Genomic DNA, 17142 nt, shown 5'->3' on the forward strand with positions numbered 1-17142 from the left:
GGAGAAGCACAGGTGTAACTAATAGGCTAACCTTAACGATGACTCTGCTCCTATTAAGGGTTACAGTAAGTCATGCCATTGAGCCAGCATGCACAATGCAAGGACTCCGGAACTAGCTAAACTAAATGTTATGCAGCCATTGGGGAAGTTATTAAGTAGGCTACACATGTGCTTTTCCTGCTATGACATGTCAAAATGTCTTTTGTCAAAAAAGTCTATGAAAATACTTAATTACATAAATTACTAACCACTCATATGTGAGCAGAAGGACATCATTTAGGCTACTGTAATAGGTAATAGCCTAATCTGTTACAGTAGTGTAGTGTTCGGGCTGTATAGTTGCAAAAAGACATTAACCTGCCATCAAAAACACTGGCTCTGACTAAGAATTGTCAACCCTTCCAGTCTGCATCCCACATGGTCACTTTCCTCTATTGTATTCTTTTCTTAGAGTAGATCAACAGCTGTCTAAAGGAAGTGGTACTGGCTGTGATCTGCGTGTTTGGACCAGGAATGATCAGCAGAGATAGAGTACTGAGAAAAACCAAGCAGCGGGACAGGAAGAAACAGATGGTCTTCAATAAACACTGCATGGACAGTGTTTGAAATCTCATCTATCTCCCTTACTGCTCGGTGTGTGTGTCAGTGTGTGTGTGTGTGTGTGTGTGTGTGTCAGAGTGTGTGTGTGTGTGTGTGTGTGTGTGTGTGTGTGTGTGTGTGTGTGTGTGTGTGTGTGTGTGTGTGTGTGTGTCCCTCTGGTCCACGCCTGAAGGTAATCAAAACTTTGCTCTGTTGATATATCAACACATGTATATAGTCTTTCTCTGTGTTTTGCTCTTATGAAGGGAGGGGGGGGGGGGGGGGGGGGTTTCCATGGACCCTGGACTGTCCCACCTCTGTACAACAAAAGCAGGCCTGTTGGGAGGCAGGCAGGACCGGCTCCTGATTAGAAAACTGCATGCAGTGGAAACAGCTGGACCGGGCAGGGAGGAGGAAAGCGCAGTTATCTAAGAGCGAGCCCGTCAGGCCAGCAGAGAGGAAAAGCTGACAGAGAAACAGGAAGCACAGCCGGGGCACAGCGGTAGTTTGATATAGAAAATAGTCCTCAGTGGGGCTTAACACAGGTGTTCAGAGAGAGACACACAGAGCAAAGTGGCTCATTAAGTTATTGTTACATTAAAAGCTGCTCTGTCACGCTAAAAGAAAAGAAGAAAGAAAAAGCTGAGGCCTTGTTTGCCTTCATTACCACTGTGGTATTAGACACAAAAGTTTCTGAAGCATTCCAGCGCTGGATTTCTACTTCAGGGTGTCAAATACTTCCAAATGGGCGTTGCACTGCCGTGTTGTGAAGACAACATGTCATCTCAAGAGTGTTGACCTCAGGCAGCTCTGGTTCTCTCAGGCTGTCTGGGGCTGTTAACTTATTTATAGTTGGTTTGAGGAGAACACGTTGAATAATACAATGGGGGAGGCCAGACAGACTGAACTGCAGCTGTACAGAGCCTTCAGTCTTCAGTAACTTCACATTTACCTGTGAGAGTCAATCACAGAATATAACTAATATATTTACGACACAGTATCATGCGACTTAAATATGTGCTCTTGAGCACAAATGTCCTTTTGGTTTTCGGGCTAAAATCGATATCATGATACATTCACCTTGATTACAATAAATGCAGTGAGTGAGTTTTTAGCCTACTTCCATTTGATGGCTCAGTTCTGATGTTTGTCCTTATTACAGGTTACGATTCTGGACATGTGGACTATACTGTGAGTTGATTGGTGGATTACGGTTTTTTTTATACACACACACACAGTAAAATGTCACTATGTTACCAGTTTGGTACAAATGACAAGACATAGACATAAAAATATTGTTTTCTTAAGCTATTACCACTTTGATTAAATTCATATTGTCTGTAGTTATTCAGATTCATCTTATTGTTTCGCTCTATAAGTAAATATTAATTGTACTTCTTATCAAGTATACCACAACCCAATGCAGTACAGTTTAAAGTAACAATTTTACTTATATAATGTTGCTTGCCCATGTTAGATAGATACTTTATTCATCCCGAAGGAAATTTTAGAATTGTTGGTTATTATCTATATTTCTGTATACTGTTAGTATATTGAGAGCTACAAAAAGTCATCTTTGTATGCTTCATTCTTGACTATTAAAGTTGATTGTGTTTCTGAAAACACGTGTTCTCCTCCTCTCTTGCAAGAAATAAGAAACATACCTTAAACGCGCACTGTTGTAGAAATTAATTTTTGTTGTTACAACAAAAGAGCTCTTGGTGCAAGTGTGACCTCATTTTCTTTCTTCGCTTGTTAACCCACTCACCTTCTGAATTTATGACAATGTATGTCACTGCATTTTGATAATGAAGTAATCATTTGAATATGCTCTTATCTAGTGGCCTGTGATTCTTATCAAAAACATCTTTTTTTTGGAAAGAATATTAATTTGCTTTTATGTGTTAATTAAGGTGAAACCACATAGACCGTATGGAACAGCCCTCACTTCAGGATGGGTAACTAATAATTGAGCGGGTAACTAAATATTCAAAAACACTACGTAATCCCAGAGTACATTGCTCTACCGTTTGCATGACCTAATCCCATAAACCATCGCGGGGGGGCGGGGATATGGCTAGTTGTCAGAGCAACCTGCATGTCATTAGATATACCCCACCCACTAAACCATCTCCAGCCAATCATAGGCCGTAGAAATGACATCATTGTTATTTTCAGTAGAGCTGCAGCTTAGAGGTGGATAAAGTTCGTCTCCACGTTGGAAGTGATAGAAAGTATTATCCCTTTTCAGGCACTGTTTCTTCTTTTTGGGAAGGAGGATCAATCAAAGAGGATACTTGAGGTGTGAAACACGGAGGCTCGGCCGCCGGGGAACGACGGTTTTTGTTGATCATCGCGCGGTTCACAAGAGAAAAGTTTTCTCAGGACACGAAGTTGTCAAGTGAGTTGAACTTCAACAATAGGCGGACTCTATCACAAAACAGTCGAGAGATAGGGAGTCACGGGACACATGTAAACAGTCGTTCTTTGACTTTTTTAAGAAGGAGAATAGACCTCCCTAAAGGTGATTAAAAAAAAAAAAACTTTATGTCCAGAAAAATGGAAGCGACGTTCTACGACGAAGCCGTGAATGCCTCCAGCTCTCAGCATGACGGGCCGACGGTGTATGGGTTCAACCCGAAAACCCTCAAACAGACCATGACTCTAAACCTGAACGACCCGAAAAACTTCAAGCCCCAGCTGAGCGCCAAGGCCCTGGACATCCTGACGTCCCCTGATGTCGGCTTGCTGAAGCTGGCCTCGCCTGAACTGGAAAGACTAATCATCCAGTCCTGCACCGGGCTAACGACTCCCACCCCGACCCAGTTTGTCTGTTCCAAGAACATCACTGACGAGCAGGAGGGGTTTGCGGAAGGGTTTGTGAGGGCACTGGCTGAACTCCACTACCACCAGCAGACACCCGCCGTCCACGCTGACGCACAGACCGGCGCGACCAACAGCATGGCATCCGGCTCTGCTGCGTCCGAGAGCGGCGGGATTCCCTACAGCTGCACGGTGCGCACCGACCCGCCGGAGTACACAAACTTGGGGGCTTTCGGCCGGGCTGTGGGCTCTGCGTCTGCACCTGCCAACGAGAGGCACCAACCTTACCCAGCCGCCCCACAGCCGACCCACGACCACATGGACCACCACCTGGCGGCAGCGCAGCAATCGCGGCGACACGCGCTTAAAGAGGAGCCGCAGACGGTGCCCGAGATGTCCGGAGACACCCCGCCGCTCTCCCCTATCAACATGGAGAACCAGGAGCGCATCAAAGCGGAGAGGAAGCGCATGCGGAACAGGGTGGCCGCGTCCAAATGCCGGAAAAGGAAGCTGGAGAGGATCTCCAGGCTGGAGGACAGGGTCAAAAACCTGAAGAACCAAAACACGGAGTTGGTTTCCTCTGCCAACGTCCTCCGGGACGAGCTGGCTCTGCTCAAACAAAAGGTCATGGACCACGTTAACAGTGGCTGCCAGCTCATTTTGACGCAGCAGCTCCAAGCTTACTAGACTGCCAAGGGAAAAGAACCAAGGGACATTTCTTGGGGACCAAATGCAGCTTAAAGTGGCCCGTTCAGCTTTGCGGGGCAGTGACTTTTTTCCACTATAAGTTTATGCAGACAAAAAGCAAGAATGGAGACTGGCCAGATACGTGTAATTGATCAGTGCGATGCATTATTACAGAGCAGAGGCCACCAAACCTATTGCACAGACGGACAAAGCTCAGAGGAAGCATTTGCTCCAAATACCCCTCTGATGTGACTTGTTAGATGTTTCTGGCAATTTTGCCTTTGTTTTATTATTTTGTTTTCACTACAAAAGTACAAAATGAAATTTGTATTCAGTCAAGCCAAGGGTAATATGGCAAGGGTCATACTTTAAGCTAATTTTAAATTGATTAAGTTCAGCCTTGCGTCCTGACAGACCCCCAGAGCCGGTGTGGGATCGAATTGCAAATAGACAGAATGCGTTGTCCTGTAAATCTCCCACTATGTCAAGTAGCAATTTATGCATATAGACTTAAGTCAAGCACTGAGTATCCCACCAGCGACTATTCAGTATGTACAGAGTAACACTTAACAAAAAAAAATATCTCGCACCTTTACGCAAGGTGTGTGTGTAGCGTTTACTGACAAAACAGCCTTACTTTCTTAACCCTTATGTTCATACAACTTTGTGATAAAGGTGTTATTGTTAGACCTGAAATAACACTTTGTAATATTTGTACGCTGTCTTTAGAGCACTTCAGAACTGTAAATATGACTAAATAAAATGTTGGAACACGTGTGATGTGTGAGTACTTAAGGGTCTACTGAATAATTAATTATTGAATACAGTCAATGCTTTTATGTGAAGTGTTTGATATTGAAGGAACTGGGGCGGACGGGATATTGAGTCACCACGGTGCTTGTAATGGTTGGTGAATCTACACGGCCTCTCATTGGACAGCGAAATGTCGGAAGTGAGCAGCAAGCAGCCAAATATGGCAAGGGGTCCTCAATGCGCAATGGGACGGGTGTATGCGTGCGTCACAGCCCTCCAACTACAGCTGGTGACTCGAGGAAATCTATAAAGCACAAGGAGATTTGTTTACACACTTTGGAAGTGTGTTGAGGTTATTCTCAGTCTATATACTAGTGAACGTCTTGTACAGAAAAATGCATTTTTATTTATTTTCTGAACTACTTTCTGTAATAGAAATTACAAAACAAAGTTTGTGTAGAAAAAAAAAAAAAAAAGTCAAAATTTACACTTTTCAACCTGAACTAGATGCTGCACACAAACATGATGAACAGATATTGAAGTGCACTGAGACATAAAAAAAAAAAAAAAAAAAAAAGATTAGCTTAATCTGTACACACATTGTGGACCACCAACACTGATGGATGCTCGCCAGCCTTTAAACCAAACACCAGTAAATGTTTTAGGAATACTTTGGAGAAAATGTCAAGGTATGTTCATGAGGGGCGTGATGACATACGTAGGGGGCAGCTGCCAGATACATTGTAAGGACCCTACGCAGCCACAGTAAAACCACACAGGTGTTTCCACTTATTGCTTGATCAGACCTCTCTCTCTCAGATCTTGTGCTGGCAGCACTTGATTGACATTTCTGTTAAGGCGGGACAATTTCCATCTTCCTCATTTTTAGTTGTGCGTCGAGTTAGAATCGATGACCTCACCTCACGTAATTCTTATCATGGCGATGCCTTCAACTTCAACCTGAGACGATGTCTAATCAGCCAGACTAAGTAAAAACACCTGTGTGTAATGTACACAGGTGTTTGCATAAATTATTTTATTTTTTTTAATCTTTGCTAGCTGGTCATGTTCACAATGCTACATGGTTAAATATTGACTGTTCTGTGGTGCAAATCGGACATTGAAACATTAACACTGTACAACCTGGCCTGATAAGAACCTTATTTTCCTGTCCAGCGCTCATAGCTGCTGGTATATTCCAAAATTAAATTATCACCAAATTATTTTCTCACTATACAACAGAAGTTCCAAACGATGGTTGGTCGACTGCCACAATGGCCTGTGGAACAGACAAAAATAATTAGCCAGCTATTGGCTGGAGTTGACTACCCACTCTGTGTCCACTGTCCAACTGTTTTGTTTCATCTCGCTCCACGTATGCTTTATCTCTTTGTGCAACGGGGATGGGATTTAACAGGTATTATATTAAAAAAAAAAAAAAAAAAAAAAAAGGTATTCAGACACACTGTTCCCCGTCCATTTCCCTGTGGGGAATCATTTGTTTGGTTCCTGATGATAGCCGCAGTTCACATACAGTCCTGCATCAGTGGTTCTCAGCTGACGAGCATGCGCTCTTTCGCAGTGAGGCGCTGCCGGTGTACGTGGTCCTGCTCTAGTTCTTCGTGGCTGGGGTGCCAGAGCCGTGACAGGATGCGCTCCATGTTCAGGGCATACATAGTGTGGGAGGGCATCACACTGTGGTGAACCTACGTCAGACAAATGTTTCAGGAAGACATGTCAGAAAACAAACCTCTGATGGTGGCATGAGGGCAGGCCCGAATTACTAATGTCAACAGATTCAGTGATTAACAGCAATCATAGAGGCCCGAGCACAGTTCACCAATACGACCAATGAAAACATTTTAAAATATCTGGCAACCACAAAGCATATACTTACTGTATATATTGTTGAAATATTTACTCCTAATAATGAATACACTTTTAGGGTAAATTGATGCACTCAGTGTTGTGTATTTTAAGTGTAAATACAATAACTTTTTGTGTGACCAGTAATTTAGTTCTGGGTCATTACTTATAAACCTCTTTTTTAAAAGCCTACATCTAAGTTACAAGTAGGGTTGCACGAAATTGACAAAATGTGATATTAAGATATTGATTATGAATATAGATATTAATTTCGATATTTTTAAACATACAGTGGCTTGCATAAGTTTACACACCCATGCTGAATAAAAAAAATCATCTTTTGGAAATTGATCTTAATGCCTTAATTAAAAGAAATTGGAAAAATCCAACCTATAAGGACACCAATTTTCTTTGTGAATGAATAATGTATCGTAAATAAATACATTTTCTTCCTTAAAATACAGAGGGCATAAGTATACATACCCCTATGTTAAATTCTCATAGAGGCAGGCAGAGTTGTATTTTTAAAGGCCAGTTATTTCATGGATCCAGGATACTATGCATCCTGATAAAGTTCCCTTGGCCTTTGGAATTAAAGTAGCCCCACATCATCACATAGCCTTCACCATACCTAGAGATTGGCATGGTTTTATTTCAGTTAGCCTAATAGCTGGTTTGATTTGCATTGAGAGATGATCTTATGGAAAGTACCCCATGCCAATCTCTAGATATGGTGAACGGTATGTGATGATGTGGGGCTATTTTAATTCCAAAGGCCAAGGGAATTTTATCAGGATGCATAGTATCCTGGATCCATGAAATAACTGGCCTTTAAAAATAAAAATCTGCCGGCCTCTATGGTAATTTAACATAGGGGTGTACTTACTTATGCCCCCTATATTTTAAGGAAGAACATTTATTCATTCACAAAGAAAACTGGTGTCCTTAAAGGTTGGATTTTTTCCTAATTTTTTCCAAAAGATGTTTTTTTTATTCCTCTTTTTAGTCAACTTTAGCATCAGTGTGTAAACTTATGCAAGCCGCTGTATGTAAAATTACAAAAGTTATGGGAAAACGCATCAAAATAGATTCATAACAAGGTATATTTCCACTGACAGTCATATTGGACTGGTCCAACATGAATAAATAAATAACGACCATGTTTACAGAACAGGACATGTTTTACTGGTTGTACAGTATAAAATATATAAACAAAGAGAACAGGACACAACTCTTCTTTCGCTTCTCTGATTCGTTTTGTTGTCTCTATCTATTTCTTCACTTACACTGTCACTCAAATATGCACACACATGGTACACTACATAGTGTTTGTCACGTAGTGGACCTGTGCACTGACGTGTACTAACATGTGCAAGTGGCACGGTAACTGGCCAATGAAACATGATTATAGCGTTTCAAGCGGGCTCTAAATCTAACACAACTAAGCCACACAGCCAACGGAAGGAACGCAGCGCTCTACAATATAAACAAAATATTGCAAATATTGCAACCCCTTTCGATATAATATTGCACAACGTGATATCGCGATAACGATATTGAGTCAATATCTCATGCACCCCTAGTTACAAGTTACACCTATGTCCAGTCGTAAGTGAAAGAACATAGCAATATATGGGAAAAAAACTGATTGTAATATTCAAGTGTCATACTTTTGTATTGTCTTTCAGTTTGTTAGAAAGTGTCTCAAGGTGGAAATCTTATTTTGCGTGGAGGACTTGATTGCGCCTTTGACAGCTCTGGACTTGTGCTACGGACTGCTGACATAAGACTATGTCCTTCAGCCATTTGAAGTCCAAAAATCCAGTGTTTTCACGCAAACATTAGCAAAACACTCCAGCTTCTTTGAAAGAATTGTGTGGTAAGGTTTGCTACTTTATAGTGTCGACGCTCGCCGCCACTATTCTCTCCCTCCGCTGCCTAGTAAAGTGCCAGGCAGTCACATAGTAGGCCCATTAATCCAATTTCAGTAAGATATTTTCCTCTAACAAAACCAAATGAAAACCTGTCAACATAGCCTAGTTAGTCAGCTAGCAGCTGGCTAATTTCCACTGGGCTTCTCTGAGAATTTCTCTCGCTCCTCTGGAAAAAACAGACTCGGCGCCGAAATGATCGCTGCAAGTCCGTTCTGCTTTGTGTCTGGTAAACCGGCTTTGAAGTCATACCGTGCAGCATATCCTACCAACAGTTGTGTTTCAAACAAAATACGCACCTACTGTAGGTTTACGTAGTCGAATGAGGGGCTAAAATACATTTAACATTTTCCAGGACAACATAGAATATTTCCAGGATATCTGGTCTTTTTTTTTTAAAGATTTTTTTATTGGCATTTCCGCCTTCAATGATAGGACAACTCAGACATGAAAGGGGAGAGAGAAGGGGAAGACAAGCAGGAAAACCGTCACAGGTCGGATTCAAACCCTGGACCTTCTGCATCGAGGATTAAACTGTATATATGTGCGCCTGCTCTACCAACTGAGCTAAACGGCCACGATATCTGGTAATTTTATTCAATTCCCAGGGGTTTCCATAACTGGAAAACTAGTCTCTAAAGTTCCTGAAACTAGGCGCCAAATCTGTTGAAGGTCCTGGGACCAGGGACATACACGTCTCTTACCTGTAAAGCCTCCAGGAGATCAAACATGCTGATCGGAGGGAGGGGTGCGGGGAGACTGTCAGCAGAACAAGCCAATAGGTGAACAGCTCGTTGCTCGGCCTCATCAGGTGACACCTGAGGTGGTGGGCCTGCAGGGAGAGAAGCACTTGGAGGGGGACTGAAAGGAAGAAAAAGCAAAAATCTAAATGTGAGCAATATTACTACTGGCCTTTAATTACAGAACCTACAGTTTATGTAGTATTTATGTCTACATTAACTTCTAACTCTTAATTAAAACCTGCACATGTTTATCAGCTAGTAACAAAGTTGTCCCTACCATTCAGTAACACTATGGTAAGCAGCCAGGCTGTTTTTCAGATAAGGCTGCAGCGTGACATCACTGCCAAAGGCATAGAGGAAGCGGCCATCTCGTAACCTGTACGCCTTCCTCCGGGTGATGACAGCAGTCAGGACGTCTTTCAAGTGGTGCTGAAATACATCAGAGCAGTAAGTCAAGCTTTGCTCAATCTCCTGGGTAAACACAGCTGTCAGTCATACTCAATAAGCAGTACAGAAAATAAATCTCTCCATTCATTTTAAGCTTCTGCATGGATGTTAAATACAGAATGCCATTATGTCAATGGAAAGTTAAGTCCTAGGAGTTTGCAATTAAGAGATCGTTAAAGACATTTGCTTACAACATTATTCATTTCTTGAGGACAGAATCGATTATATATTTTTTATGAATTTCAAGAACAAACATGATACATAGAGTTTTGGAAAGGAAACTGCTTAAAAAAAAAAACGATCCACTGCCCTGTGAGTGTCTCGTACAACCTTGTATGAAAGATCAACTCTGACATAAAAGTGAAATATGGATACTTGCTTCCAGTGTTGGGCAAGAATACTTTTTTTTTGTGCAAATAACTTTTTATTTTTTTATTCCGTGTCTTTTATTGTTTTACTGCCAGCATGTTTTAAAGCTAAACATATGAATACTTTTTGTTTTTCTTTATCTACACATACAAATTCATGAAACGTATTAATGTTTCTGTGTGTGCGGATACTTTCACATCTATATTTTTGCAACATAGAAAATGAGTCACTGGCTCAGTTTTGTTGGAGATGCAAAATCAGGTTTTGGCATTGTTGTCAATTTCACTGTACTTTTATGCTTTTTATTAGACAATTTATAATAATTGTATGCACAAATTAAAGAATTCTGTTGGTCCAGTATGTGCATGGTAATCAGTACTAGACCATCTGTATAGAACTATAGGTTGAGTAAGTAATCCAGCATTATTAAAAAGAACTGTGGACCCACTGCCCTGTTACACACAAACACACAAAACCATTTACACACAATTACTCATACATATTACTCTGATATGCTAGCCTGGGAAAACCCTGACGAACTTCCGGAAAATTTGAGATTTCCTCTGCAAGTCAGTCTGGCAAAGAGCCCATTCAAGCCCATTTCCAATTTTTCCAAATCGAGACACCAATCACAACCGTTGAGGCGGGCTTTACACGATGATGATAGCGCAGCGACGGCAAGCAGCTTTTTGTTTACATTCAACATAACGGCCACCAAAGCGCAGCAACCCGTTGATGCCGCTGTAGCTGCTACGTCACCCGATCGTTGGTCTGATTGGTTGAAGGACTATCCAATTGCGCCCAGAGGCATTTGAGCGGCGTCCTTTGGAAATGAGCTGTGAATGAACGTTCCCCAGACCCACTCTCAGTTACAACTGAGAAGGGTCTGGTGTCAACCAGGCTACTGATATGCCATATAGATTGCAGAGTCCTTTGAGGCAATTTTTTTACTAAAAAATGTACTTGACTTAACACTGCTGGCGGACAGTTGCTACAAACTAGGGCTGTCCCGATCCAATCTGATTTTTTTAAATATTGAATATCTGCCAATACAAATACATCCCGATCTGATACTTGTATTTGCTCAGATAAGCTGCACACAGTTTTTGTTTACAAAAAACTAAGTAAAGAAAGAAATATTTCTTAAGCATAATACATTTAACTTAGTGCAGCAAATGAGTCTTTTCTCTCAACACCAAAACAGTTCTCCTTAGGATCCCAGCAAACCCCCAACCAAAAAATAAACCGTTCCAAGTTCCCCACTGGACACAATAGTGAATCTTTGATAAAAGTAAACGTAGTGATGCCTTTTGTGCTTAATAGTCCATATTTTATTTTCTTCTCGTGTTCTGATGCCGGCTACAGGGAATACCAGCCTGTAAGCGTGGTTAGGAAGTGTGGAAAATTGGAGTAATCCGGTCTTTAAAAATGGATGACTAAGAAAGACGGACTTTTTTACGTGTTGCCAAGGGCTGGCAAGCTACGAGACAGACACTGGTGAGTGGCAGCGAGCCATCTTGGTTTGAAAGTGCCGGCATCCAGGCGGTCAGGGTGTGTGTGTGTGTGTGTGTGTGTGTGTGTGTGTGATTAAAGGCAGTGATCACTACAAGTTGATGTAAATGATCGGAGAAAGGTAATCAAGGTAAATGCCGATCCCCGATCAGTTAAAAAAATGCCCCTATAGGCTCAGATCCAATATTGCGATCGGGATCAGGACATCCCTATTACAAACCTCAACAGCATAGATCATGCTGCCGACAGCATCTTCTGTGATGTTATCCAGTCCCAGCTCAAATGCCGTCACCATCATGCGGGCCTCCAGCTGGCCCCGCGTGGGCAACATCAGAGTGTGGGCACTGAGACGCAGCTCCTCCTCCTCACCTCCCACCTCCCGAGGGCTGAAAGGCTGGGCGGCACTCAGAGGGTTCTGTGGCTGGAAACGATGCTGAAGGCGCAAACACCACATACAAACATACACATTATACAGACAGTTGTTCCAGAACCAAGTGGTTCATTAGATGCCACTAACCTTAAATAAACATTCACACCCAGTCATTATTTGAGCAATTACCTTATTGAAAATTTGGCAGGGCTGCAGTTAACTTACCAAGCCTCTGCAGGGATGAATATGAGAATAAGTACTTACATCAAATTTCTGTCTAGAAGAACATTTCTTCTTCCCTTTTGGTTTGCCAGGCTTTGAAGCAGAGCCACTTTGCCACTGTAATGGCCCTGCGCCATCTAGAGGACAGTTGAAGAACACAAGATGCATTAAAGAAACATATTTCCTTTATTTAAATGTTACAACTTTTTAATAGTGATAACCTCTATCTGGCTTTAGAAAAATTTCACACTTAACAACGTTGCCATTGTTTCAAAGTGTCTGGAAACTACAATCAATGTAACAAAACACAGCTAATAAATGTACAAGAGATTATGGTACTGCAAGTTTCAATAGCACATAACATAAACACAAGTTCACATGCACTTTCAGGGAAAAGAAATGAAACAATCTTACCTGGTGTGGAGACAATGATCTGGCAGCGTGTGAGAATGGCCAGGAGAAAATCATTGTGAACATGGACTGTCGAGGAAGGAGGAAAACACAAAATTAGTTAGTTAGCATCGTTTTTTCAACATAAACATTGTATGAAGTATTTTTCTTGCTCACTTACCATTCTCCTGTGCCAACAGACGACGTGCCTCAATGTCAAACTCCTCCTTGCTGATCTTTTGTTTGAACCATAGCTTCAGGTTTGCCCAGTAACTGCGTAGAAAGGCAACAAACAGAAAACATCAAGACAAACCTTAGGCTACTCCAAGAGATAAGGTGCATTCACAAGATTGTTTTCATTTCATAAACAAACCTATGTTAGAAATGATGAAGCTTCTCATCTCATTGTCTCCAAGTGTTCAGACTTAATTTTTAATTTATCGAAAGGACAGCCCCTTGAGATGTAGCATCTCATTTTCTTGGGGGGTCCTATAAACACAATACACTTAAGAGCATCAACAAGTACCTATAATGAAAATAAATGCAAAACCTTCGCTCTTTTCTTTTCACTGAACGCTGCATTCACTGAAAGCTGTGTTCATCAAACTAAAAAACAGTACACTACACCAGGGATCTTCAACAGGGGGTCCGGGACCCCTAAGGGGTCCTCAGAGTCAATGGAGGGGGGCCTCCAAATGAGTGTTAATTGTTGTAGTCTTAAGTCTTAACATGAATCTAACATATTATTAGCAAATATGACTCCCCACTGATGATAAGGTTACTGGCCTATACTGTAGGTAAGGTAGTCACTAAGGTCGTCATCCACAGATACAGGTACATAAATCATGGCAACAATGTTTAGGGTATTTTAATAGCTTAATATTATATGCAAAAAATGTATGTATAAAGGTTTTAGGCCGCCCTACATGTTATTTTAGGCCCAGCTTTATATGCAATTTAATTTTATAGAATATACAGTATGTAGTAGGGGGTCCCTGCTCTGTCTCTCTTTCAGTTAAGGGGTCATTGGCTTAAAAAACGTTGAAGACCTCTACACTACACTACAAAATGTTAAAATAACGTTAGATGAAATTAAACACTTGTAGATAATACCATCATACTTCACGTTCGCTAATTGTATCATTACCTTCTGAGAGCACATCATAAATACTGTACAACTGCAAACATATTAGCTCATCGTGACAATAACCACTGCTCATAGGACTGTTGCTGAGGAGAAATGCTGCAAACATTAGCAAGCAGCTAATTTAAACATGGCTAGCCAATGGCAACATTACTTTGTATTTATGCGGCAAACCAGCAAAATGGCAGAAAACCGACACCACAAACAGAAAACACACACAAAGGACGTTTTACTTACTGTTTGACATTATCGCCAATTGCATCAGTTAAATTTTTCTTTGCAATCTCAAGCTCGCTAGCATGAGCTGCCATGGCGTTCAAAGTCCTACAAGTACGTCATCATCCGGCGACACCAAGTGAAGTTACCCTTTTTTGTCTATAAACTTTATTGAAGCAGGTAAGTTGGTAAGTTTTCATAAACAGGACGAAAAATATTACCTATTACTTGCCGTATCTCTACCTACCTTCTCTACTCTACCTAATACCTTAAATAGTACGTATTCAATAAAAATATGTACATAAAAAAGAATGACAGATAAAGAATAGCTAGGGGGCGCTGTATAATTCAAACAGATATGGCTTCTTTCTACATAGAATACAATGCTTATAAAGGGGCAGGCATGCGTACAAGTGCTTTTCATCAATGCCAAACCACTCCTCCAAAGTCTGCTGTACCTGTCCTGTCATCCGTCACGGTGAAGACTATTGGGATAGATGCTAGATCGGATCCGCTAGACGTGTCGACGTCAAAGGACGTGCCTCGTGGTCAGCCTTATTCTGTCTCTGATTGGCTTACCCTGGTATTCTTGCCAGTCTAGCAGATCCGATTTAGGATTTACCAGACTAGGTAGTAAAACTACTCCACCACTAGATGGTATCATAGTATGTTTAAATTATGCAAAACCCAGTCCAGTTAAGGGGAGAGCTGAGTAAAAAGAGGAATGAGACCAGGGCATTTGAAATTGGACATGCTTAATCAAAGTGTCAACAGAGATCACTAGCAAGGTCAAGATGCATTTTACCCCCCTAAAAAGTAGTGCAGTAACAAGTTCCATTCCGAGGCAGAAAGGTCTTATCTGCCTTTTGCAAGAAGTTCAGCATGAGTTGTTGCTCATTATTTTTTGAGATTGAGCATGTTTAGTTCCAAAACATGAACTGATATGACTCGCTGGAGCCTGAGAAGATGTGTATAAAGTGTGGGTGTAGAGTAATGTGCCTGTCTGATCAATGTCAAGAATGCCATTCTTCAGTCAAGAAAAAAAGATTATCTCCTGGACATTAAGCAGTGTTGCAACTTCTTGCATTAGTGTAAGAATAAATCTTAATTTGTCCCCCTTCCCAGCTCTAGGAATATATTGTTAATATGATCTTCCAGCTTTTTACTGCTCAGTAACGTCAGTGTAAAGTGGAATTTTTTTTTTGGTCCACTAACTCCAGAAATACTAGTTTTAATGATCTCAGTAACCTCCTTCCAACAAAAATTGTGCTACCAGAATCGGAGTAGTTTTAATAAAATTGGAGAAAGCTGTCATTTAAAAAAAAGTATAAATCCAATTTTAACCACAGAAATTCCTGCCCCATTTAAAAGCCCCTCACATCTGCAGTTACTTTAGAATGCAGCAGCTAAAATGCAAACTACTGTTAAATGAATAGTTCAGACAGCGTATTTCCTGTTCTGTCATCTGAACTTAATAGAAGAGTTACCAGATAAATTCAGAACTGGCGGAAAAAAAATGTAGTAATCACATTGAAGGCACATCCAGGGATGGCCATAGCGGGATTTTAATTTAATTTGACTATCCTTTAGTGTGGGCTCAATTTAGCTTGAGACATCAAGTCGTGAATATCTTTCTTTAATTTATGTAAACATTTGCTATCTTCCTCTTTTTGTATAATTTTAAGTGCTATTTTCTTTATATTTCTAATTTGCGCTGTTGACTTTTTATTTCTTTATTTCAGCATCGATAAAACTGATGCTGCAAACTATTTTCTTTGTTAGTTATATGTAGACATTATTGTTAGCAGCTAAAAGAAAAAAGATCAGAAAAAACACCTACAACTACTGCTGTAAGTGCCAGTGGAGTCTCCACTGGACTGGATGTAAAACATTTCTGTGGTTCATTCTGTTGTGTTTAGTGGCTCTTTGGCTCATGCCGCTCTTGAGCCGGTTTAGGCTGGGAGGCCCTTTTGTTTTTCATTGATTTAGCTATGGTATAAAAACAGTTGAGTAGGTAGGGCGATGGCTCCTTTGGCTCTGTCTCCCCAGGCGGTCGTGAAGCCTAAAACAGACCTCCATGACTCACGCCATTTATCACAAGAAGTGAAATTGTATATCCAGAAACCCATACAGCTAACAGTCATACTGTTAGTGGGTCCTCCAGTTCAGTGACTAATGGTGACTCCACAGTGTTCTGAGGTAATGTGTCTTTACAAAGGAGATCCATTTGAAAAAAGTTTCAAGATTTGAGTCTAGAATGAACAAGCTGTTCACACCAACCACATGAACAATGAAAACCATCTGAATTTTTGTTCACTAGTAGATGTATTTAACAGTCTACCTATCGATTAGTAGACAGCTGACACTCAAGGAGCACACTTCTCATGGCTCAAATGTCCCTTTGTTTGTTATCTCTGGGTTGCGATCAGTGCTTAGATTGACTTTTCTCTATAAAAAAAAAAAATGCATTAAAATAAATCTCTTTTTCACAATCTCAGCACTCGCTTGTATGCTTCACAGCTAAATGAAATATCACTCTACTTTATGTTTTAGACCAATAAGGAAGAGTGGAAACTGCAGCTCAGTGAGCCTTCCCAGATCCCTCCAAATGATCATCCATCTTAAACAAGTGTCTGTTAAGCTTTAAATCAAAAGGGCACTTAGGAACGGACTTAGCTATGGAGTTGTTTAACTATCCCAGTTAGGGCAAAAATTAGTCATGGTGCTTATTTTCAAAGAAAACAGCTCCACTTCCTGTCTGTTGATTTTCTGGTTGACACTAACTGAGCTTTTGAGGGCTAATGAGTCACTCTCATGGACATTCCCCCCTCAGCAGATGTCTTTCAGCAAACAGCAGTAGAGCCAGCTTCTTCCACAAATCTTCCGAGCCTGGTGCCATCTTGGTGGTGAAATTCGTAGACAGTGAAGCTTCACTCAGTGACAAAGAGGGCTTTCACCTCTGAAACCTGCAGTGGTTCTCAGAGGACCACACTGCAGTAGCGCTCGGCCATCCCCAGTCAGTTGGCCAGGTATTCGAGGTGGTACAGGTCTGAGTGTGGTCCCCTCACCAGAGCCAAGGATGTCACCTTC

General features: G+C 41.2%; 2 protein-coding genes across 2 annotated transcripts; one reads left to right on the forward strand and one right to left on the reverse strand.

The window, feature by feature from the left end:
- Positions 1 to 2743: 2743 nt before the first annotated feature.
- On the forward strand, positions 2744 to 4865 carry LOC116045703 (transcription factor AP-1). Its single transcript, XM_031293533.2, has one exon. It carries the CDS (start codon positions 3127 to 3129, stop codon positions 4087 to 4089), a length of 963 nt encoding a protein of 320 aa, XP_031149393.1. The 5' UTR covers positions 2744 to 3126; the 3' UTR covers positions 4090 to 4865.
- A 363-nt stretch (positions 4866 to 5228) lies between these two features.
- Positions 5229 to 14204, reverse strand: tada1 (transcriptional adaptor 1). The gene is made up of 8 exons (XM_031293518.2): positions 14074 to 14204; positions 12874 to 12965; positions 12717 to 12782; positions 12345 to 12439; positions 11931 to 12143; positions 9660 to 9811; positions 9344 to 9500; positions 5229 to 6548 (listed from the first exon to the last, which is right to left on the reverse strand). The coding sequence occupies exons 1-8, from the start codon at positions 14145 to 14147 to the stop codon at positions 6396 to 6398; spliced, it is 1002 nt and encodes a 333-aa protein (XP_031149378.1). The 5' UTR covers positions 14148 to 14204; the 3' UTR covers positions 5229 to 6395.
- Positions 14205 to 17142: the final 2938 nt, after the last annotated feature.

Source organism: Sander lucioperca, chromosome 9 (genome assembly GCF_008315115.2).
Source record: "Sander lucioperca isolate FBNREF2018 chromosome 9, SLUC_FBN_1.2, whole genome shotgun sequence".
Lineage (NCBI taxonomy): Eukaryota > Metazoa > Chordata > Actinopteri > Perciformes > Percidae > Sander > Sander lucioperca.

Excerpts from the sequence above, each read along its gene's own strand:
- LOC116045703 (XM_031293533.2), top strand. The coding sequence starts at position 3,127 with ATGTCCAGAAAAATGGAAGCGACGTTCTACGACGAAGCCGTGAATGCC.
- tada1 (XM_031293518.2), bottom strand. The coding sequence starts at position 14,147 with ATGGCAGCTCATGCTAGCGAGCTTGAGATTGCAAAGAAAAATTTAACT. Across the intron at positions 12,966-14,073 it reads ATTGGCGATAATGTCAAACA|TTACTGGGCAAACCTGAAGC; the intron begins GTAAGTAAAACG and ends CTTTCTACGCAG. Across the intron at positions 12,440-12,716 it reads GATCATTGTCTCCACACCAG|ATGGCGCAGGGCCATTACAG; the intron begins GTAAGATTGTTT and ends ACTGTCCTCTAG.